Below are 22035 nucleotides of genomic sequence, written 5' to 3'. Positions count from 1 at the left end.
CCAAGAATTTTTAAACCAGACTAATCATGGAAGTTAATGATTTCCCCAAATTTTCCTTGAAAAGTTGTGGGAATTCCATTTGAGAAAGAAGTCATGCCAAAAAACATCTATACACTAAAAATTTATGTATACCGAACTAAACATTAACAATTATTACACACAAGGTTATGTATAGTGGTGATAGTAACAACAATATTTAAGAAGAATTATTCTAAAATGGGAGCTTAGAAAGGAACTATGACAGGTATAAAACTTTACATGAAATTTGGTACTTGATTTTAGAAGAGAAGCCCTTCCAAACTCAGATCAACCACGGCCAAGTAATGAAAAGTGAAAACATTAAGCTCTGAAAATATACCATTATTCAGATGTATTTTTTATGTATTTTTGATGCTTTTATATCAATTTCATTAACTGTATTCTGGTAGAATAAGATTTACATAAAAAACTTTGCAGTGGTTTTTTTTGATTATGTGAGTTCCTTCAGATCCCCTGCAGCAGCATTAAAATTTAACCATTTCTTGTTACTAATCTAAAGAGAAGTTGGCCTAATTAATATTGACAATTGATTATAATTAACACAACATAGCACAGTTAATATGACACTGGCAACTGATGCTAGCTCCTTACTCAAAAGAGTTACTAAAAAACTAAACATGATGCATGAATGATAGATGGGATTTTCTAAGACATTTGTTCTGTTTTATTGTTTTTATGTTGTGAATCACTTTCCTTAAAATATGCAAGATGTCTAATGGAAGAACAACTTTACAGACAAAAATATGACAGGACTGGGGAGAGAGTTGTAATGTACTCTCTAAGATGTGGCGCGTGGTCCTCTCAGTACGTGGAACAACTTGGGGAGGCAACATGATGGAGGAGAGAGGAGGGCACCAAAGGAGAGATGAAGCCAGAGAACTTGCAAAAACTGAACATGAACTGAAGGCACTATTTGGAGTTACTTCAAAGCAAGTCTATGAGACTCTGCAGACATCACCATCTGTCACATACTTCTAAAGATTTGAACTCTCAAGGGGCTACTTCCTGCAAGACACGAACATCTTCACAGAAGAGATTAGAGATACATCATGAACCATCTCATCCTGACTATTTATCATGATAAACCTGCCAAGTGCATTAAATTTGCATAAAAGGATGTGGTCACCTTTTATAAGCCACCTATTTCTTGATTTCTCAGTGACAAAAACTGAATTGAAACACATTTGGTAGGAGTGCTGCAACTAATCATTGAGCAGGCAATCTTTCACAGAGCTGCCACACTATGATCTAGCTCCAAGATTTTCTAAATGTGCTTTTTCATTCATAGCCTAAGTTTAAGTTGCTAGGTATTACAACATAGTGCATCTCTCTAAATGAATGAGAAATGCCAATTTAAACTTGTAAAACAATAAATCTCTCTTACAATGTCACTTATAGGGGAAAACCCACAGCGCTGGTATTTTGAATGATAATAATCAGTGGAATCATCTGTATTCATTGCAGTTCCCTGTATCAGCAATGCAGGTTCTGGGTGAAACTTCAACAAATTTCATTTTTCTTTAAGTTTTTCTGCTGATGTATCTAACATTTTTATGTCTACTTGTGAAAAGACCCAAAGGGAAATCCTGAAGGGTATTCAAATCTGTGCAACCTAGTTAACATTTGTTGATAAATAATAGATAAGCTTTCCATGAGTTACTGCTTCAGTATAGCTTTTGAGATACATCCTAAGCAAGTTTTAAATGGAGCTCATCAAGACAATACAACTAAACTAACTATGTCACCTTTGCTACAGGTTATTATCCAATCATGAAATTTCATGTCAGGTCACAAGAAATTTCAAAATGTCCTTTTAAAGACACTGTATGCTACACCAGGAAACCCTTTTGCTTTTATTGTTCCCTTTAGGTTAGTAATGTCTATTAAAATGGTATTTAAACTTTTGCCTGTTTGTGGCCATTCAGACTCATGTATTTGTTGGAAAGTCACTTCTGAAATCCTATCTCTTCCTAAGGCTAACACTATTTACTGTATCATTCTCCCATTTCCATGAATCCCAAAGTAAAGAATGGAAAATTCTGGTAAAACTCACTAAGGGAGGCATACCTTGAATGTACCTGCTCTCTGAAAGAATGCATCCTTTTTCCTTCCTCTTCCCCAAACTCACATGGTTTCCAGTTAATTCTTTCCAGATGCTATTTTCAGAGTCTTCCGTGAAATCAGCAAGCCACAGACAAAATCCCAAATATATTTTACAGGAGTGTTTCTGCAGGATGGAAGAGGCTTGGCCTCAGCTGAGGGATCACTACCTGGTACTGCACTTCTCTTTCCACCAGCCACTATAAATAGGATTTACAATCTTCCACCGAAATGCTTGTGATGTTCGAGGTTTGTTAACCCAGACTATAAGATCTCCTCCCTCTAGTGAGTGGTCCAGGTGACAATGGGACACAGTTACTCACTGGTGCCTGCCTGGAGCCCCACTGCAGCCCTGCTGGCGGTGCAGAGCGCTCCGGCCGCTGTACGCGCAGCCATGCTGCAGCCTGCCCTCTGCCAGCACCTCATTAACGAGAGCAGCCCAGGCCATTCTGTAGCTTAGCAATCAGAGGCACTGGCTGAAGGAGGAGCAAGGCACAAAGGTGTGTTTAGAAAGCATCAGGAGTCTGCAGGCCCAGCTGTTTCAGCCCCACCACAACATGCCTCGTTCAGGTGGAGATGCTGCCTTCGAGGTGCAGGGCTGGCCTGTGGAAAACCTGACTGCATTCCCACTCAGGCCTGTCCTTAACTGATCTCTGAAAAAGCCTGGTAGCTGCACTGCCTCAGTCTTTAACTATATATTTACAATCTGCTAGGTATTATGGTGACAGAGCATCTCAGAGGCTGCAACCCCAACCTCTATCCTGCACCCCAGCACTCCAGAGGAACACAGGAGAGTAGAGCAGATTTAGCAGAGTTTGTGGAAACAGCCTGAGCCCCTGGCCTAACAGCCTCCTTCCCAGAGCACAGGCAAGCTAATAATCAAACACATTGTCCTTTGGTGAGGGTGCAGGCAGGGGCTTATTTGACAGCAACAAAACTTCATGCCATCACCTACCACTGAAGATGCAGCAAGGTTGCACCTCAAATGCAGAGCATACAGAAGGGAGATAAATGCAAAGGTGAAGCATATTCTGCAAGAAGCCTTGAGAAATTTGAAGAGTTATCTTTGGGAAGAACTTTTCTGTCACCACAATAAATAGACAAACCTATCACCACAGTCATTGCCTTCCTTGCAATTCCCCTGCAATTACATGGTGGGGTCCCAGGTTTCCAGCCCAAATCACTTCTCCTTGCAACTGTTTGTGTTGTGAGAGCTTTCTTAAATGGATTCATGCTCAAAGTGTAAAAGCCAAGCAGCTATGCACACTTCAATATTTAAAAGCATAAATAAAAATCTTAATAGATCCCAGATGTTTCATTTCCTCCAGCCCTTGTCAGTGATTGAGTTGGTGCTGATGTAGATAATTTTCTAAGATCAGTGGTCAGTTTGATGCTGAAAAAGCTTTAGATGTCTGGGAATTTCAAATGCAATTCCTAGAAATAAATAAATCATTAAGTACAACTGTGAATGCAAGCGGCTGTTATTTTGTAAACTTATTTTATGGCCTGAAATGCACCCACAGGTTTTAAATACAACTGAGTGTGAAACAGACAGTAACATTTTGTCAAGATATATAAAACCTTGTAGATACATAATTATTTCAATCTCATTTTCTTAACAAAAGAGCTCAAAAGTTCATACAAATAGCAATCTAAGGAATCCATACTTTATATGGTGCTGGTGATATTGAAGCTAATGAAGAACTTGCTATTTATTTGAGCAGAGCTCAGATTTGCTAGCTGCATCCATTTTTCACTTATTAAACCATCAAGTTACCATTTACCATACCAAGCAAATAAAGCACTATATAGAAAGCATCTCTACAAAAACAAGCTGCTGAGCCCAGTAACTCAGGTCACGCTGCCACACACAAGTTTGAGAGTGCAGTGAACAGCTCAGTTCTCTCTCTCATACTTTTACTGGGAGAAGTCCTTAGTCTCCCAAATGAAAACAAATGGGGGTGGGGGGCGTAGAAGGGAGGCTGAAGCTCGTATTTAGCTTGTACAGACCCATGATGTGTGCACTTGATGTCATAAAAATGCTGTAAGTCTGCCAGGTCAGCAGCCACAAACCCCAAATGCTGCCAGTTGCAGGCTGAGCAGACACTAAAAGGCTGTGAATTTCATTTTATCATCCTTCCCCTTCCTGGTAAAGCAGCAGAAGCTAGCAGTTCCTGGAGAAAAACACTGGAAAATATTAACTATGCACATCCAGGATTTGGTTTTGATCAGCATTAGAATAACCCCAAATCTTGAAAATTTTGTTTTTATTAATACATCTAACAATGTGGGCTTTGTAGTCCACTTTCAAAGTGTTGATAAGCTCACCTAAATTATGCACCTCATTCAGCCTGCCAGATCTACCTACTATTCTGCTAATTTATGAGCCATACATTTCTCTCCAGCTAAATTTCTGATTGAGGAAAAACTTCACTCAGTTTCTGTTATTTGTTTTGCTACACAATACTCCTTAATAATGACTGCTGCTTGTTCTTAACCATGCTTTCTATTATACCTTTTGTATTTTGTGAAATTTTAAGTGCAAACATAATACAAGTCCCTGAACACGCAGTTTTATTGCAGAGCCAACTATGGACAACACTGAAAAGATGAATATTACCAGTCCTTTTGCTAAATCCATTAGAATAGGTAGGTTCCACAAAACCAAGTTTTTGCTGTTCCAGTTTCTGCACCTTGTTCTAGCATTCTAACACCTTCATATATATTGTTCATTTCATTGACTTAAAGAAGAAATCTCTGCATGGTATAAGGAGCTGCAGTTACAAGACCAAACTGAAGCAAACCTAGGAAGCTTCTGACAGAGAAACAGATTTTTTTTCCTTTTTCCCACTTTTTTTCCTTTTTTTTTTTTTTTTATCACAACAGCACCGCTGGCCTACAAATTATGTTATTTGCAATTGTGCATCTGTGTGCCATCAATCTCCAAGGAAGGGAAAGACTGCTGGGCTGAGCTCTCAATTTATGTTTCTCAGTTGACTCTTATAATCACACACAGTGTTCTCAACCTTAGTGCAGTTATTCTGGTAACAAAATTTGCACACCAGGTGGGTTTATCCAAGTTCCCATGGTCCTAATAGTTTCATATATTTCCTAATAATCTTGAAAATTATATAGGTAATTGTGTTTCTAAAAAGCCACCTTCAGCAAAATTGAGAGAGTTCTTTCCTCTCAACAGGAAAAATATTTTAATAAAGTAGCTCATGTATGCCTATAAAAATGGCAAGAAAAAATGCAATTTAAAAATTTCACCCTTTTTTGATGGCTTTAAATGTGGCATTAAACAAAGCTAAGGGAATTCATAATTCTGGTGATAAAAGGTGTCAAAATAGCATGGTCACAGAGCAGGACCCACTGACAAGGATGCCTTGGCCCTGCAACACTGCAGTCTGGGTAAGGCATTAATATTCACACTCCAGGCTGTGATTAGAAAGAAGGCTGGAGCTCTGTGCAAGGGTGGGCCTAACCCAGCAGAGGTGCAGCAAACTGCTTCACTGCCTTACTGAAATCCAGTCCATCTAATTGATACTCCAGAAGGCAGCAGCATAATGAAACAGACCAGAGATCACTTCAGTAGTTTTATCAATCTATGCTCTCCTGCTCCTGACCAATATATAACCCCACACAGGACTTCACTCTTTCTGACTTCAAGCAGTCCTAAGAATTATTTAAGTTTCTATAATATGGTAACCATTAAGATATTTCTATTAGATCACCATTCAGAAATGCATCAAGACTGACTTCATTTGTATAACACTAAAAACGCATTGGTTTTGCTTAAGGTAGCCCAGTTCCTTTCAAAATGACATTTTAAACAGCACGTTTTTCCCAGACCCAGAATAAAATACTAATAAGTACCTCATTTATTTGTGAGCAAATACAGGTAATGTCTGTTAAAAAGCAAAATCCATTAGACTCTGGGTAGTTTTGGTACTATAAGTAGTCTTCAAAAGGCAACAGATGTGGGGACGGGGGAGGGGGAAGTTGATTTTGTCTTTTTAATATTCAAAGTGGGTCTGTTCTCACTGGCTAATTAAATCAGTAGAGTGCAAACAATAAAAGAAAAAATAAGTGTTGCCTTTCTTCCCTAGAACAACCTCCCTGATTCATTTCTACTTATTACAAGAACTTAATTTATTACCAGGCTTTACAATATTCCCTCCCCAAATCATCATGAAATAAGATACATATTCCACAGCACCAGTTCCCATCAAAAATTATATGCTTGTCCTGTAGAATTTAAGATGGCTTTTCCACTCTTAAGAAAATGTGGAATTAGAATGGACTTCTTTGATTGACATGAATCTACTGAAAAATCACACTTGAAAAGCAAAAGATATTTTTATTTAATAACAATATCAGATGTACAAATCAACCAGCAGAATACTGGCTCAAATATATTTGTGGTTCCTTGGCAAAACCAATAGATTTGCACGGGTGTGCTGAATTAGTTGAGAAGTAACAAAATGTGTTAATAACATTAAACAGTCATCTTCCAAGAACTTAGACTATTATGGTACTTTCTAGTCAGACAATTCTTTTTAGTGCATAAATACACATAATATCAATTAAAATGTTTTATTTATGACATCAAACTGACAATGATATATATAGATTTGGGTTTGAAAGTATTTTAAATACTACTACCAACTTTTAGCCTTTAGTTAGTTTCAATACACAGCACAATAATAAAAGCATGCTGCAGATACAGACCTGAATTCTACAGTTTAGCACTGTACAAGAAGAGAGAAGGTGGTTCCAGGCCCAAGAACCTTTTAGTAAAAGTGCACATCGTGAAGACAAGGTACTATGAGCATCAGTAACCACCTAATTTTACAAGCATAAAGCTCAGCAAAGGATCAACATGTGCATGAAATAAGGCAGATTGCACACCCTGAGTCCTGGGCTGCTATCTTTCCCCACAACATCAAGTTAAATGAAAGTTTGGGCATGTTTGTCTATGTATTATGCTAAGTGACAGCACTGTGGACACACCTGAAGATGAGGGACAAAGAGGGATGCAGACCCTCTGCATCATAAGGGCGTATTCAGCAATAAGGTGGTGTTTGGCAACAGAAGGCAACTATTTCAGCCCAGTTGTTGCCTAGTTTTTGAAAACATCAGAGCCAAGAAATTGTTACAGGACATAAAGCATGAGTTTACAGGCAAGTCCCCTCAGATGCTCAGGATCATGGTGGAAAAGCATGGACATGCTTATTTGAAGATGTAACAAGTGACAATCAAGACACTAGTACAGTACCCTGAGGTCCTGAGCATTTATAGATGCAGGGTTCTTTCTAAGCTCCATGCACTATTGGCCAAAGTTTAATGGTAATTTCTCAGCAAAATACAGCTTCATTGTAGTTAATAAACTATCCAAAGGTGAAATGTTGATCTATTTAACCCCAGATTCATGGTTGTACAGAGTTACTTGCTCATTGCCAAATGCTAACTATAACTTAGTTGAAGTTAGCTACCATTTAAAACATACTCAGTGTCAAAAAGTACTCTTCACCCTTCAAGCATTGTTTTGGTTCACCAAATTAGTGGTCTCAAACAAATAATATATTTACTCTGTACTGCATCCAAAACCAGTGTTTCTTTATGTAATCTGACTGACGAGCAAACACCAAAGCCATGGAGATAATAGCAGCAGGTCAGACTTAGCAAAATGATGCCTCAGCTTTTGCCACTTAGCAGTAAAATACATGCTATAAAGACACAAACAGAAATGAGCCCACTAAACCTAATTTAACTGTATTTTGAAAACCCAGTATAGCAACCTAGCAAAGAGATTTCTATTGGTATTTGTATGAAAGGACATTTGTCAATACCCATTAACCTCTGTTTTTTTTACCTGTTAGTTTTCTAAAAGATGCTTGTGCTGCTTCACAAGCCACAAGGTGTCACAGTGGCTCAAGTGGTAGGATTCTTGTCAGTCTGGACACGCAGGTTGTGGCTTCAGGTTACAAACCAGTGCTAACACCGCTCCCTGCGAGGAAGTCTGTGCTACACTGCATATTTAGAAGTGCAGACCTTTGGATGAAACGATCAGTCAAGGTGCAACTCGGTTGCCTAAGGATGTTTTTTATACGGGCATTAAATAATCTTACAGCACTGTCGGGCAAGAGAAGTACTTGGTGCCCTGGCATCTTGGCCAATCTTTTCACTTTGAATTATTAACCTTGCCAGTGTTAGGAAGTACTGAAAAGAGTTGAGCTAATCATTCATATCAAATAAAAATTTTTATGAATACCACTTTGTTCTACCAAGAGTTTCTAGGAATTAGTAACAATTTATTTGAATGCACTAATTATTCAAATTTATGACATATTTCTGCTTGCCCTTCATAACAAGCAATGTGCTCTAAGCATGTAATATTCTGCTAAGACTATATATTGTAGTTGGTCATATATTGTGTGTTACTGTTTTGCATCTTTGACTGGATGAGCACAGATGGAGCTAGAGCTTAAAATGCCAGGAAGCTTAGAAAATTTTTACCATTTTTCTAATGTAACTGCACACTAAGCAGCATTCCGTTCCATGAAAAAATTATGCACATACATCATATTTACTGACTTGTAATTTTCCCATTGCAACCAGCCATTGTTATTAATTTGCTTTACATTCATACACCAGTCAGTCCTCACTGCAAAGCAATCAGAGATTCTTCTCTGGTGTATTTAATTTCTAAGTATCATGGTTCTATCTGGGAGGTAAGCTCAAAACAGGAAACACTGCCTCTCAGCTTAGCCCGTATAAAATAAGCAAATTCTTTCAGTAATGGTTAACAAATTGAAATTTGCATTCTGCAATTATTTGTAAGAATAAAACTCCACTGATCAAACATTCACAGAAAAGCATAAAGAGCACGAACACAGCCAAAGCAAATTCACTGCTAAACTCAAGTGAATTGTCACGGAAATTTTTCATGTAGTATTTGTTGCACTCAGGTAATGAACATTTACCCAGTGTGTTGGCTTTTCATGTCCCATTATTCATGCCAACACATTCATTAAAATGGGCCTATGCTATTTAACATAATCAGCAGTGTGCATAGGTGTGGCCTTCAAAGAGTTATTACCACAGTTTACAGGCATGCTGTTCATAAATACAAGCAGAACCCCAGTCACTGCAAAATGCCAAGCTTCCCAAAAAACATATGGTAATTTTTGCTGTGTAAAATGGATAGATGCACTATACAATGCATAACTGCATCACATTATATCTGAACTTCTAATTGCTTGAAATGATACTTCAAATCACATCATCAACATTATTACCTAATTACCCTAAGGGTTAACTGATATTCCAGTGATTAAGTCTAGGTAGAAGCAATAGAATTATTGTGTTGCCTTTATCCACTACAGCAAAAGGTATGAATGCAACTGCAACTCTCAAGTCCATCAGAGATTCTGTGAGATTCTGTGAAATTGAGATACTGTGAAGATTCTGTGAATGTTTTCAACATCTTGGTATGGAGAAAAAAGGTGGATAAATGAGTGCCAAAAGGAAGGAAGTCCCTCTTGCAACATACTGAACAACAAGAATTATTTTCATTTGCTCTAAAGGAACTATTATATAGCAACTCTTTTCCTTTCACATCATTGTGATGAGAGATAGAGTAACATGGTAACATTTTAAGTACTCAAACCAGCTACAAGAACTATGGAAGATGGTGAGTGGCATTAATCTGAAAAGGCAAGTTACTATTAGAATGTGGGGGAGTAAAACACAGTTGTAGGCATTCTCCACTGTCAAATGACCCATGCATGAGATTTTTGTAAACTGCAGAAATTAAACACAGCATTCTGGGCGCAAGGTATTTCATCTTCCCTTTTTCCACTTATTAAGGGTTGTCCTGGTTGCAAAGCTAGAGGCCTGGTTGCAAACCACCTCATCCTCGAGCATGTCTAGTCCACAGAAGATGGTTAGAAATGCTGGTGCTGACTACCTTCCTAAGGAATGATGTGTGCTGAAGGTGCTTCAGCATAAGAAGAAATAAAATGAAAAAGTTTCACTCTATTTTCCTGATTTCTGAGCATTTTTCTCTGTTCATGTATCTATTGTATTTAAAGATTTAGAATATTTCTTTTTTGTATAATGTAGTTATTAATATCTCAGAAATCTATTTGTAACCTGCTCTAGGACAGATGGCAGCTATTTGTCTGATAAAATTCTCTGCTAATGGCTGAGCAAAACTACACAACTGGAACAAAAATCACAATAAGGTACATAAAATACTTCAAATGCACAATGTGCTCTAAGTCATAATTTTCTCAATTTACTACTTTAGAAAATAACCTAATAAAAATGTAGTCAGGGGAAAACCAAATGTTTGAAAGTCCAAAAAGAAAGTCAAAATAGTCCACTGCACATATTAATACTCAAACATGGTCAATTGTTTTTTCCAGGTATTTAGTTTTTCAAGAATAAGCAAAGTGGATCTATGATTCAATCTATTCTTGAGTCTGCTTTAATCAGGGGGTGACTTTTTTACACACATAATGTGTCTTTGTACTTTGAATGCAACAGATAAGGTCATTCAGCCAGGCAATTCTTTTTGGATGTTACAGTCTGCAGCTAGCAGTTGGGTAAAAAGCATGGGATCTAGACAGATAATGAATCTGCTTTATGTGAGCAACCTGATGTCAAAACTATCCTGAGGTTAGATTTCTCCCTCCCCTTTTTAATACACATACAAATGATGTTCCTGCTCAGCTAACTATGCTTGGCAAGCTTAGAACCAGGGAAGATGGATATCAACAGGTACTGCAGATCACATATGACAGATTTACAGCAACATTCCAGTTCATTAGGTGCTCCAAAGGATGCAAACTATTTGGTTTGCAGCTGACCCAGCAGTAGATTTAAGCACATTTAGAAACCTACATAAAGCTGTGGGCTTTACTGCATCAGTTCTGAGTTTGCCATTCTGCTCTGGATAAGCACCTGAATGTGAATATTGACAAGAGAAAGACCTCAGGGAGAAATTCTAGTGTGATACTTTTATTTTGGCTCTAGTTCAACCCAAAATCACTACAATCCAAACCATCTGTGAGTCTGTGATTCAAGTCTGTATGCTGAGGATGGGTACAGGCCCTGGCCAGAAGCTTCAACATGGGCATGCCTCCTTGACAACACTGCAGAAACACCAAGGTGATGCCAAGATGACCTAAGTCTGACAGAGAGGACAGCCTGTGGCTGTAAAATTTATGGCCTTTGCAAAGACTCCTCAGAACCAACAACTCTTGAATCCTGAAGAGGTGATAGGTTTAGAAACACACAGAGTTCTACTTCATGTCTAGCTCTGAAAAGGTCTCATTTTTCCAGAGCAGTTGGTTTTTCACTAACCTTTTAAAGCATGCAAGTACTGGAGATGTTTTCAGAGGTATCTGCTGTTCTCAAACTGAGGTTCAAGTTCTGCAGATGGTCTAGCCAATTCCCTGTTACCTCAGAAGTACCAAGTGGACTACTCAGCCTAGATCAATAATTTTCAGGTTTTAGTTTAGTAGGGCATGGCTGTCAACCACAATGTGATAGAAACAGTATTCTGACCATAAATTGCCTTCTCTCTGAAATTCTGACAGTAACCAAACACAGAAAGAATGTACCAGGGAAAAGAAAGGCGCAGGCTTGGGGGAAAAGATTTTAGCCAGGGGTTTGGTGACGTTTCTTCCACTACTAATTTTTTGTAATAAATAGGACCATTGAGAACTGTCCAACAGGTCCTGCCCTACCACAGCCTTTTTTGGAGACTAATCGTCAGCCTCTTTGGGGCAACCTTGTTCATGCCACAAATCACAACTTCTGGAAAAGAGTACCTGGCAAAAGTGGGGATCTATCCTGACCTGTTTACACAGCACAGTGCAGGGAAGAAGGCTCTTCTCGGGGAGGAAACAACTGAACAAAGAACCAGCATGGTGAAATGCGTGTTTATAGTAGATGTGCAACTTCTAGCAAAGGGATGCACAAAAAATACCATTTGAAGTAAGAAGTCCAGCTAAAAAATACTGCAAAGAGTTTAGCAATCTTATCCCTTTTCAAACAAAGAAAATGCATATACAAAACCCAAATTATTTTCTTTTTTATCTGATCTTGCAATCTTACTGCAGGCGAAACTCCAGCTTAAATAATAGCACAGGACTGGCTCCTTGTTATGATCTCTATTTTGTTCCTTCTCACTAACCAACAGCTTCTATTTTTGAGACTGGATCTGCATAGTAAATCTTGTTTACATCAGGGAAAGCCAAAGTTTAGGGGTTTTTCTGAGTGGATTTATGGCTTAACGAGTAAAGAAAAAAAAAAAGAAGAGTTGAAAAGGTTTCTTTATAGAAAATGATCTAGTAAGCATCAGAATAATTGCAAACAAGACCCATTCTTACACTTTTGCAGTGACTCTTTCTCCACCCTCACCAGCCCCTACCCCCAAATGCAGCATGCTTGCAGTTTCCCTTCTATTATATGACTTTTTTTGGGGGGAGGGTGGGCAGGAGCAGCAAGATATCCCTGATCGTAAGCTAAGGATCAACATGTAAAGGAAGTGGAGTCTTTTTTTTCTCCCCTGGCCTCATAAGAATTGTTAGTTTGCAACAATTTTAATTGAAAGCAGCTGCAACTGAAATTTTTTTAACGGATAGAAAACATGTATGAAATAAAAGAAAATCAGTAAAAAGAGCCTTGAATCCATTCTGAAGTCAGCGTCTGCCTAAAGGCATTCCAGGGTTTTCTTTTAACACTGACCTTTTAGTTTCAGCAAAGCATGGTTCATAAGTACTCTCAAAATACTTTACTCATGTTCCTAGAATTGCTAAGTATTAATATATTTGTGGGTGAAAGAATATTTTCTCAAAATTACTTTAAAACAGAAGTTTATGTGTTTTCCCCTCAAAAAAACAAACTCATTGGACAAACTCAGACTTATGTACACAATATCAGAGATCTGTTTGCCATACTAAGTTGCTAGGCGAACAAATGTGATGTCACAACATAGATTTTTATGACTAATCTATTAAAAATGCATCAGGAAGAAGAAGATTATTTCATCAGATAGCAATGTGAGAAAGAAAAATAAGAGACTTTCATTAAACTGCAGAAAATTTGTTTTGCTTTGATTTGCATTAAATATTTGGTTGCGTATGAATGTCTGTGTAAGCTTCCAGTTCATTTAGCAGCTTTTAAATAATCATAACATCCTCCTTTATTTTCCTTTTAATTTTCTTTATATATTTTTCCATCATGAAATCTTTGTTAAATTCACTATACAGTTTAATAGGAGTTTAATATCATTTGATTAAGCTGATTGTCTTTAAAATAAATATGCTACTAATCAAGGTCTCTAGTCACCCTTAAAAACACTGCTCCCTTAGCCAGAGGGAAAGCTGTGTGTTGCATCCAATGGTGATGTAAAGCATAATCTCTTGTAGTGACAGAGAGAGATACAGGTGAATTTAATGTATTGTGATACACAAAAGTTCTAACAATACAGGGGACTTGCTACATTTCTTTGATTACTGACAATAAAGCAACGCCTCAAACTTTAAGCTGTCAGCAACTTTAAGCGATCTATTCACAGCACTCTGTAATGTTACTGAATAATTATATACAAGATATAATCACCTTTTTTTCTTTTAAGTGTAAGCAGTTTCAAATGATTAAAAATTAGAACAGAAAAGGATTTACAACATCAAAGAGGAAAAGAGGTGCCTTTTTAAACATCAAGTTTTATGAAACACAGAGACATTTACTTATATTGTGTATTGCTACCTAGAACTTCAGAAAGTGCTGATTATGCCACAACAGGATTACTTTCTTGAAATGTTAAACTAACACAGATATAAAAAAATTAAGATAAACCAAGTATGAGTGAATGGGAATGAAATCCTGAAAACCACACACAGAGCAAGGAAACAGCTGCATTTTGTTTAACCAGAAGTTAATCAACTATGAAAGAAGTAAGCAAGATTTATCTTTATATCTGCCAGAGATTATTAAACATTTAAATATTCATTTTACTTCTTTAAATAGGGATTGTTGATGCATTACAAAATGGCACTGGATGCTCCCAAAGTATTATTAAGAAAGCATGTATTAATTTAGAAAAAAGTATTACCACATTAGATTTCTTTGAGCAACTTTTAAGGAAGGTTCAGTTTTCCTGTAGACTGTTTAGTTACTCAGACTCCCTAATTTACTTTAGATCACATAAGAATTAGCTAGGTGGTGGACTTTTGCCAGTACTTACATCATAAAACCACCCCCTGCCTGGGTGTGATTGGAATTCTTCGCCTAAGACTGACCCTGAATTTAAAAAGGCAGTTGTAGGTTCTGTCTGAGGAGCCCATAAAGTTATAAGAAGTTTGGAGAGCAAAAGTTTGCACGTCTAGCACAAGCTAAAGCTGCTAATTCTTTACTTTCATGACTTCCATTTCTTCCTAAAGAAAACAGGAACAACAAAGATAGCTATGCTGCATCTAAATGACCTTTCTTTATCACTGTGTACTTTGTCTGCTTAATACACCGAGCACATCCCTCACACTGACTGTTATTCCCTTCCACCCAGTGCTGACAGAAACTGGAGTGGAAGCAGTGGATTCCTCAGGAAGGGTCCCCAAGCACTGAGCCCTTTTGAGAACACTTCTACCTCCCCCAGCCATCGACCCTGCTGCTGGGAGAGCAGGAGCAGGAATGGCCTGTGGTGGATTCCCCAATGGTGCTTCTACCAGCTCATTGCCTTTTTTTTTTTTTAAGTAATTTCTCACCTACCTGCAAGCTTTGGAGCACTACAATGGGAAGGGAGAGGAGAAAACAGATAGACATGACATATAGATGCTCCTTTCACAGGCTCTCCATCCATCCTCTGTATAAATTTACTAAATTATGTATGTTTTGCTCTGCCTTGGAACTTCCACCTCTGCAAGGGACAGTAGAGAATCTGGCTCTACAGGTTATTAAGAACATTTTTATGTTTTATGACACCAGAAAAATCCCAAAGGCTTTCCATGGATATATTTGGGATAAAGGCTGTAGTTTCCCATTTTTTTAATGCATCCTCATTTGCCACTGTCCCTCTGCACAAGTTGGGTCCATGTGGAATCTGCCAGCTTGCTACTCCCAGTCTTTTGGAGAGTTTCTTTGTAATTCCTTTCGCCTTAAGCTGCTTTGCCTGTGCTCACCTACCCCCTGGGGCTCACAGAGCACAAGCAGCCTCCTTCAGAGACCAGTGCCTACATTATTCCAAAGACTGCCTGAAGAGAAACGTTCATGCAGCAAGCCTGTATCACCCACAGCACAAGCACATTCCTTCCATGACATACGAGGCTCTGGATTCAAAAAATTCAGAGCTAGTTGTACATGCTCCAGAAGCCTTCACCTACCAATCCCAAACATGTTTGGAAGTGCATAAAATAAATGTGAAACTTCCACTTTCTGACCTGCCCAAAAAGCCAGAATAATTCTTTACAGACTGTCCACACCTAGTCACTCTAGTGTCCCAGGAAATAAGTTTAATATTTTTGTTTGTTTATTATGGAGATGTTTCCATAGGAAGATGAATGAGATGAACTGAAGTTAGCTAAAAAACACATTTCAATGAACAACAATGCTTACAGCACAGAGCTCATAAACTGAAAAAACAGAGAACCAGAATGTAAACACTGAACAATCACAAAGCAAAAGAATTTTTATTCTGAGCAAATAAAAGAAATGCTGGAGCATAAGGCCTTCATTAACTAAATACTGACTGTCAAAGTAAAATGCTGCTGAAACCTAGCAAGGCACTCCTAACAAGAAAGAGTGGGTTATTGCTTTTTGTCCACAACACTCCATCTGAATCTGCGCAGCAAAAATTACAATTAAAAGTGCTGAAGTTTAATTCAGCACACCTCCACAACAAAGGAAGGGAAAGCTGTTTCACAAGTCCCTCAAAAACTTTTCTAGTGTAACATCCATAAAGGAGCTAAAATCAGGAACTGGTCAAGTATTAAAAGTACCACTAAAATAATATGTAAAAAGGCTAAGTTAGCACTGACAGCTTTTAGAGCAGGTTGTATATAAAACCCTGAAGAAATCACTCAGTGATACATATTTGCTCTTTTCACTTGAAAAAGTCTATAAATTATGACATTAATATGTACAGGAATGTAAGGAACAGAGTTGCAAGACAGTAACAAACAAGCAGCAGCAAACAAACCCTCATTCTAAATGGCAGCAACCCTCTGCAGCCAACAACTTAGGGCAAAACTGACAGACACTTGCCATGATTTTGGGAGCAAAGAGCTGCTTGGAGTTTTTAGCCAGCACAAAGTGTATCACCAATTGCTCCCCAGCAACGTTTCAAGGCTGGCAGTGGTAACAGGGATAGAAAAGCAGCTACCCTGTGGCGGTGCCCAATCAGAAAGCAGGTCACATCTCGTTAGCTGTATCATATACATTAAACGTCACAGATTCTCCATGGCTTAGCTGACAATTCAGGCATGTGTGTTTTATTTTATGATAACCTCATGTTACATTAAAGAATCACAGTACGACAAACAGACCAGCCTGAGATCCTTCACCACACTGTGTGTCACAAACCTGGCATTTGGCACTACATAAAGCCATTTACTAGATAAGATTCATACTTTTAAAAAGTCTTTTCAGGGCACCACTAATAGACTACTATGAAAAATTGCAGCACCAAGAATGTTTGCTGCACAAACACAGACACATGGAAGAAATGCAGCCTGATTCACTTTCACTTCATTAGACTTGAAAAGTGTGCTTTCCTTAACCATGTAAATAACAAGATGCAGCCCCCAGTATTTCTTTTTTTTTTTTTTTTAATGACAAAAGCATTTACCCCTCTCATTCAGTATGTTCTTTGCAGTGGCTGATCTGGATTTTGAAGCCAGGATAGGTATATAAACCACTAACACATTTTACAAAGCATAACCAACAGTGAATGTAGTTTACATTACTGGGTACTTTTGACAGCTACATGATAAAGTAGTGAACTGACCATCTCTCTTGCTAAAAGCAACAGCATTCTAAATGTAAACACAAATTTCTCTTGTCGGTTGTCCCAAACATGTGTTCTTTAAGAGTAGCCTAGGAATAAGTTTCTAAAACTCCTCTCTCTTTTTCAGTTATCATCCATTTTTCATTTTAATGAGTTCACACAACAAAACCCAAATGTTCGTCTCTCCCCCTAAACCTGCAACATTCCAGAATTAATTTTGTGCAAAAGCCGAAGCAATACTTCACAATATTATAGCTGCAAATGCCAGCAGGACGGATCCTGAACAAACAACACACTAAGGCAAAGAAATTTCCTGAGACCAGCGTTATAATCAATCCTGAAGTGCTGTACTGTAATTTCATGATTTCAGCCTAAGCTGGTATCTCCTTAAAGAGTTGCTCTGCGTGGACACATAATGAGGGATTCCCCAATTAAACTACTAAATTAATTAGGGTTCATGCCTGCATATACTCTACTGTCTAGTGGGACGCTTCAGCTGGAATTCGGGCTGAAACCAACCACGGTCCATGCACAGGAAAACAAGGCTGGGGGACTTACCTCCGTCCGCGACTGCAGCCTCTTGTTCATTTCATATATTCGGTACTCTGGTTGCACCATGTATGGTGTGTGTCTCCTATAAAATGGGCCAAAAGGAGAAGAATAGAAAGGGTCATGTGGTGTGCTGGACATCTTGCCTGCTTGCAGAGATTCAAGCTACACAGAGTATCATCAACATCCATACAGAGCACATGGGCTGTGTGTTCTTCACAGTACAAAGTAGCGGCGCGCACACACACACACACATCCAGGCTGCACGCACTGGCTGGGGACTGCTGTGGGAGCCCGCTCCGGCGGAGACGGGCGGGGGGTGGGGGGAGCGGGAGCGCTCAGGCTCCAGACACGGAGCGGGAGGCTGGATAGCTTCAGGCACCGCCGCTCGGTTTTAAAGCAGCAGTTTCTGGAGGGGTCATTTCCTGTCCGCGCTGCCGACTAGTTCAGAAATGCCATCCCCCCCTCCCCGCCTGGCAGAGGTGCGGGTTGGGGTTCGCTGTCCCCCCGCAGGCCCCCGCCGGAGCCGCGGCGGGCTCGTTAGCATATAGGTGGTTTAAAAGCTGCCTGAGCCAATCACCCCGCGGGTAATGTCAGAAATGTGATTACTACAAAATACATAAACACAGGCCACGGCCATCCCGCCGCGGGCAGCGCCGCTTCCCCCGCGCCCGACGGCTCCCGCAGCGCCCGCTGCCCGCCCGGGGCCGCCGCTCCGCGCTGCCCGGGCCGGGGCCGCACCCGGGGCACGGCACGGCACAAAGAAATAGCCCCGCACGCCACACTTCACACAATGGAGAGAGCACTCGGATGCCAGCCGCAGGAACCTCCAGGAAAATGGGAAAGCACAAAGGGGCGGGTGGCAGAGCGGGACCCCCGGACAAGCAGCGGCAGTGCCCTTCGGCGGGGGTCAGCCCAACACAAATGGGGCGTTCTGGACGCCGCTGTCCGGCGTGGAGGCGTCGGCAGCTAGGTGGGAGACTGCTCCCAGATTTGGGGATCATTGCTGGGCATTAATCCAGTAGCGGTTAGAGAGCGTTGCCAGTGAATAGCTGACATTCGGGAGGGGGGTCCCGAGGGAGGAGGGGAGGGCAAGGGGAGGAGATCCCCCCTTGGAGGTGAGGGATGAACTTTATCTGTTGAATCATACTTGCAGGAAAGTGCTGGGAGCGGACACCACGTGAACGAAAAGTCCTAAAAATATAGAATAAACAAAATGGGCTCATGTACTCCATGGGAAAGTGCCAGGTCTAGAAGGGGAGCCTTCATATTACCTGTAGGAAAAGTCCTCGAAGCACAGACTGTGTCCTCATACACAGCTGTATGTATCAGGCATTATTTACAGTACTGAATAAATGTAAAAACAACAATAAACAGCGCTGAATTAATCTCTCATGTAAATTCATTCAAGCAAATGGAACCACTCTAGGAACAGATTTAGTTAACTAATATGATTAAGAGAATAACAATGAGCTGCAGCCACAACGGTTCTCAGTCGGAGTGCTCTGCATGAGCGCTGCGGGATCGCCCATTTCACAGATGGGGAAATCAAGGCACACGCCATTACTTTTTCTAAATTTTTGTAATAATCCCAAAAATATTTGAGCATGGTATGGCTTTACCCACTGTCAAAAATTTAATTTAAATCTGACTGAATGTAGGAATATTTTAAGAGATATTTGAAAAATTCTAGTTTTCACTGGCATCTGGCTAATTCTGGAAAGTCTGACCTCTCTTTTCAGGATAAAATATGACATTTCATACTTCATATTCTACTGGCCACTGATCAGAATCATAATTTATCTTTCCCCTACCAGTAGTTGTTTAGCAAAACTATTTCTGAATGTTCTTATGGAATAACAGTTTCCATAAGAAGTGACGTATTGAGCTGTTTTTATAGACTTCCCACAGCTTCTGTCACTAAACACAGAGACAACAGATAATACATGAGGAATGTCACTTCTCTCTTTAAGAGCACCCCAGCTATGTAGCAATACTACACTGCCACTCCAGTACCATTACTGGAGGTGCTGAGTTTAATAAATAGCATGTGCAACATTTGGCTCAGCAGTGCTGCAGTGACTGTGGCAGTGTTCTGCCAGGGCTTGCTGACCCCATGAAAACCCTGTAGCATGGCTACACACCTACGAGAAAACTTCTCTGCATCCACCTTGTTCTCCAAAAGATCGCAGCAAGGCTACCTTAAAACTTAAACCCAAAATGACCAGAAAAAATTGAGTTACAGCATTAATAAACACAGTATTTATAACCAAAGTATGACATACTTTTAAAAATGTCAAAAAAACCCGACCAGAAATCTGCCAAGTTATGGATTTTACCTTCTTTGCAAAGCAAATCCAAAATATAATATGTTTGCCTAAGAAAGGACACACTGCTCTCTGTAATTAAAATGGTGGAATTTTGCATAGCTTGTAAGCTATTTCTGTTTTAAGGGCTTTTTGATTAAGCTAAAATTCACTGTTTCACTGAAGTTAAACATGGCAATTATATTAGTATTTTTATTTTGGCTGAGGTGGTGGGAAAGGAAGGAGCAGTAGAATTTGCTTTCATGAGTAGAAACCCCAGATACTCCCCTCAACCCCCTTATAAGAGCTTCTGTGTATGGGTCTAGCACAAAGCAAAAATATGCAGTGATATTTTAATAATTCCCATTGATTAACTGGCAAATTATCCCACACCTACAGCCCACCAGCAAGAACCAAGTCCCAGGGTAGGAGCCTGCTAATTACAGGCTCCGGCAGCTCTTCCAGTTGCCTGTTATCATCTAGACTAGTGTGATGTGCAGAGCAGTAAAACAGAAGGCAAAATCAAAGGAACATAAAGTTACAGGGATCCTGACAGTGTCATCTCGATTCCCACTTGGATCTGCCGCCTTTTAAGTTTTGTGTGTGCTCTGGGGGCGTGGGTTAGGGGGCATGCAGCCAGCCCCACTGCCTGGGCTGCTCCAAAGCCCCTGAACCACTGGCATCAAGCTGATGGGGTGGCCCTGGGGTCAAAGGCAAATATCTGGCCCAAGATTTAGGGCAGTCAATATATTCCTTAATCTGGAAAACAAGTTTAATGAGAGCAGAGGAGAAAAAGAGGTGGAGGAAAACTAGAGGAAGAGTCTTCTCAGATCTGAACATGAGTCTATTCCTGTGCCTGTGCATAGGCATGGCTACCAACAGATGAGGAAACCATGTGCAGAGTTGTCTTTAGGTGGGTGTATGCACATGCAAATCCTGCTGCACCTCAGAGTGGTGAGACTTACACCAGTGCCTGGAGGCCAGGAAGGAAGTGCTGGGACACATCCTTGGTTCCCCAGTCCCCAAACCTGCACAGTGCATTGGCTTACCCTAACTCTGCCCTCATGCTGCACATGAGCACGAAACAAGGCACCAGAGCAGAGAGGGACCAGGACACAGGCTTGTGATTCCCAGCTGGCTGGAAGTGTGCCATTAGACCCACCAGCCGACACAGAGCCATGTTTTGTGTCCCTCTAGCGAGGCACTCACCACCACATCGTCCCTCGGCACCCCAAAGGAGGGCTGGGATAATCTGCCTGCTGCCTGGGTGCTGGATTGCCCTCTCCTGGGCAGAAACAGAAGGACCCCACACGAGTCAAGGACTCCTGACAGCTCAGGAGGACAATTTCCTCTCATTTTGGGGGAAAGCATGGGTCTGGTGGAGCAGAAGGGGGCATGTCCTCTGTCTCTGCACCCACCTCTGTGATACCTGTAGCACCTCTGAGTAGCCACGTTGCACTACGATAGAACCAAAAACCAAGAGCAGAAACTTCCAGGACAAAAGCAGGGAGCAAGAAAGGATGAAGCAGAGCAATCTGTTCATCTGTCCATGCTGGAGCACCTGGCACAGGGGGTCCTGCCCAGCCTGCACTGGGAGGGCACAGCCCTGGAGCACAGCCCTGCCACAGGCACAGCCCTGGAACACAGCCCTGCCAAAGGCACAGCCCTGCCAAAGGCACAGCCCTGCCACAGGCACAGCCCTGGAGCACAGCCCTGCCACAGGCACAGCCCTGGAGCACAGCCCTGCCACAGGCACGGCCCTGCCACAGGCACAGCCCTGCCACAGGCACAGCCCTGGAGCACAGCCCTGCCACAGGCACAGCCCTGCCAAAGGCACAGCCCTGGAACACAGCCCTGCCAAAGGCACAGCCCTGCCAAAGGCACAGCCCTGGAGCACAGCCTTGCCAAAGGCACAGCCCTGCCAAAGGCACAGCCCTGGAGCACAGCCCTGGAGCACAGCCCTGCCACAGGCACAGCCCTGCCACAGGCACAGCCCTGCCAAAGGCACAGCCCTGCCACAGGCAC

The 22035-nt window shown here is 40.7% G+C and overlaps 1 protein-coding gene across 13 annotated transcripts in view; it reads right to left on the bottom strand.

Annotated features, from left to right (window-relative positions):
- The window catches only part of LDB2 (LIM domain binding 2), a 213919-nt gene extending 195783 nt beyond the window's left edge, over positions 1-18136 (bottom strand). For 4 of the 13 annotated variants that reach the window (XM_066548585.1, XM_066548584.1, XM_066548593.1 and 1 more), the window contains exon 1: positions 17714-18132. In XM_066548585.1, coding sequence (XP_066404682.1) covers positions 17714-17845 — 132 coding nt within the window. In that variant the 5' untranslated portion in view covers positions 17846-18132. Of the gene's footprint in view, positions 1-17713 lie in introns of all 13 variants that reach the window. The other 9 variants (XM_066548591.1, XM_066548592.1, XM_066548583.1 and 6 more) reach the window with 7 other exon arrangements.
- Positions 18137-22035: the final 3899 nt, after the last annotated feature.

This window comes from Molothrus aeneus, chromosome 4, assembly GCF_037042795.1.
Source record: "Molothrus aeneus isolate 106 chromosome 4, BPBGC_Maene_1.0, whole genome shotgun sequence".
NCBI classification, from domain to species: domain Eukaryota; kingdom Metazoa; phylum Chordata; class Aves; order Passeriformes; family Icteridae; genus Molothrus; species Molothrus aeneus.
This window is presented reverse-complemented; position numbering and strand designations above follow the sequence as displayed.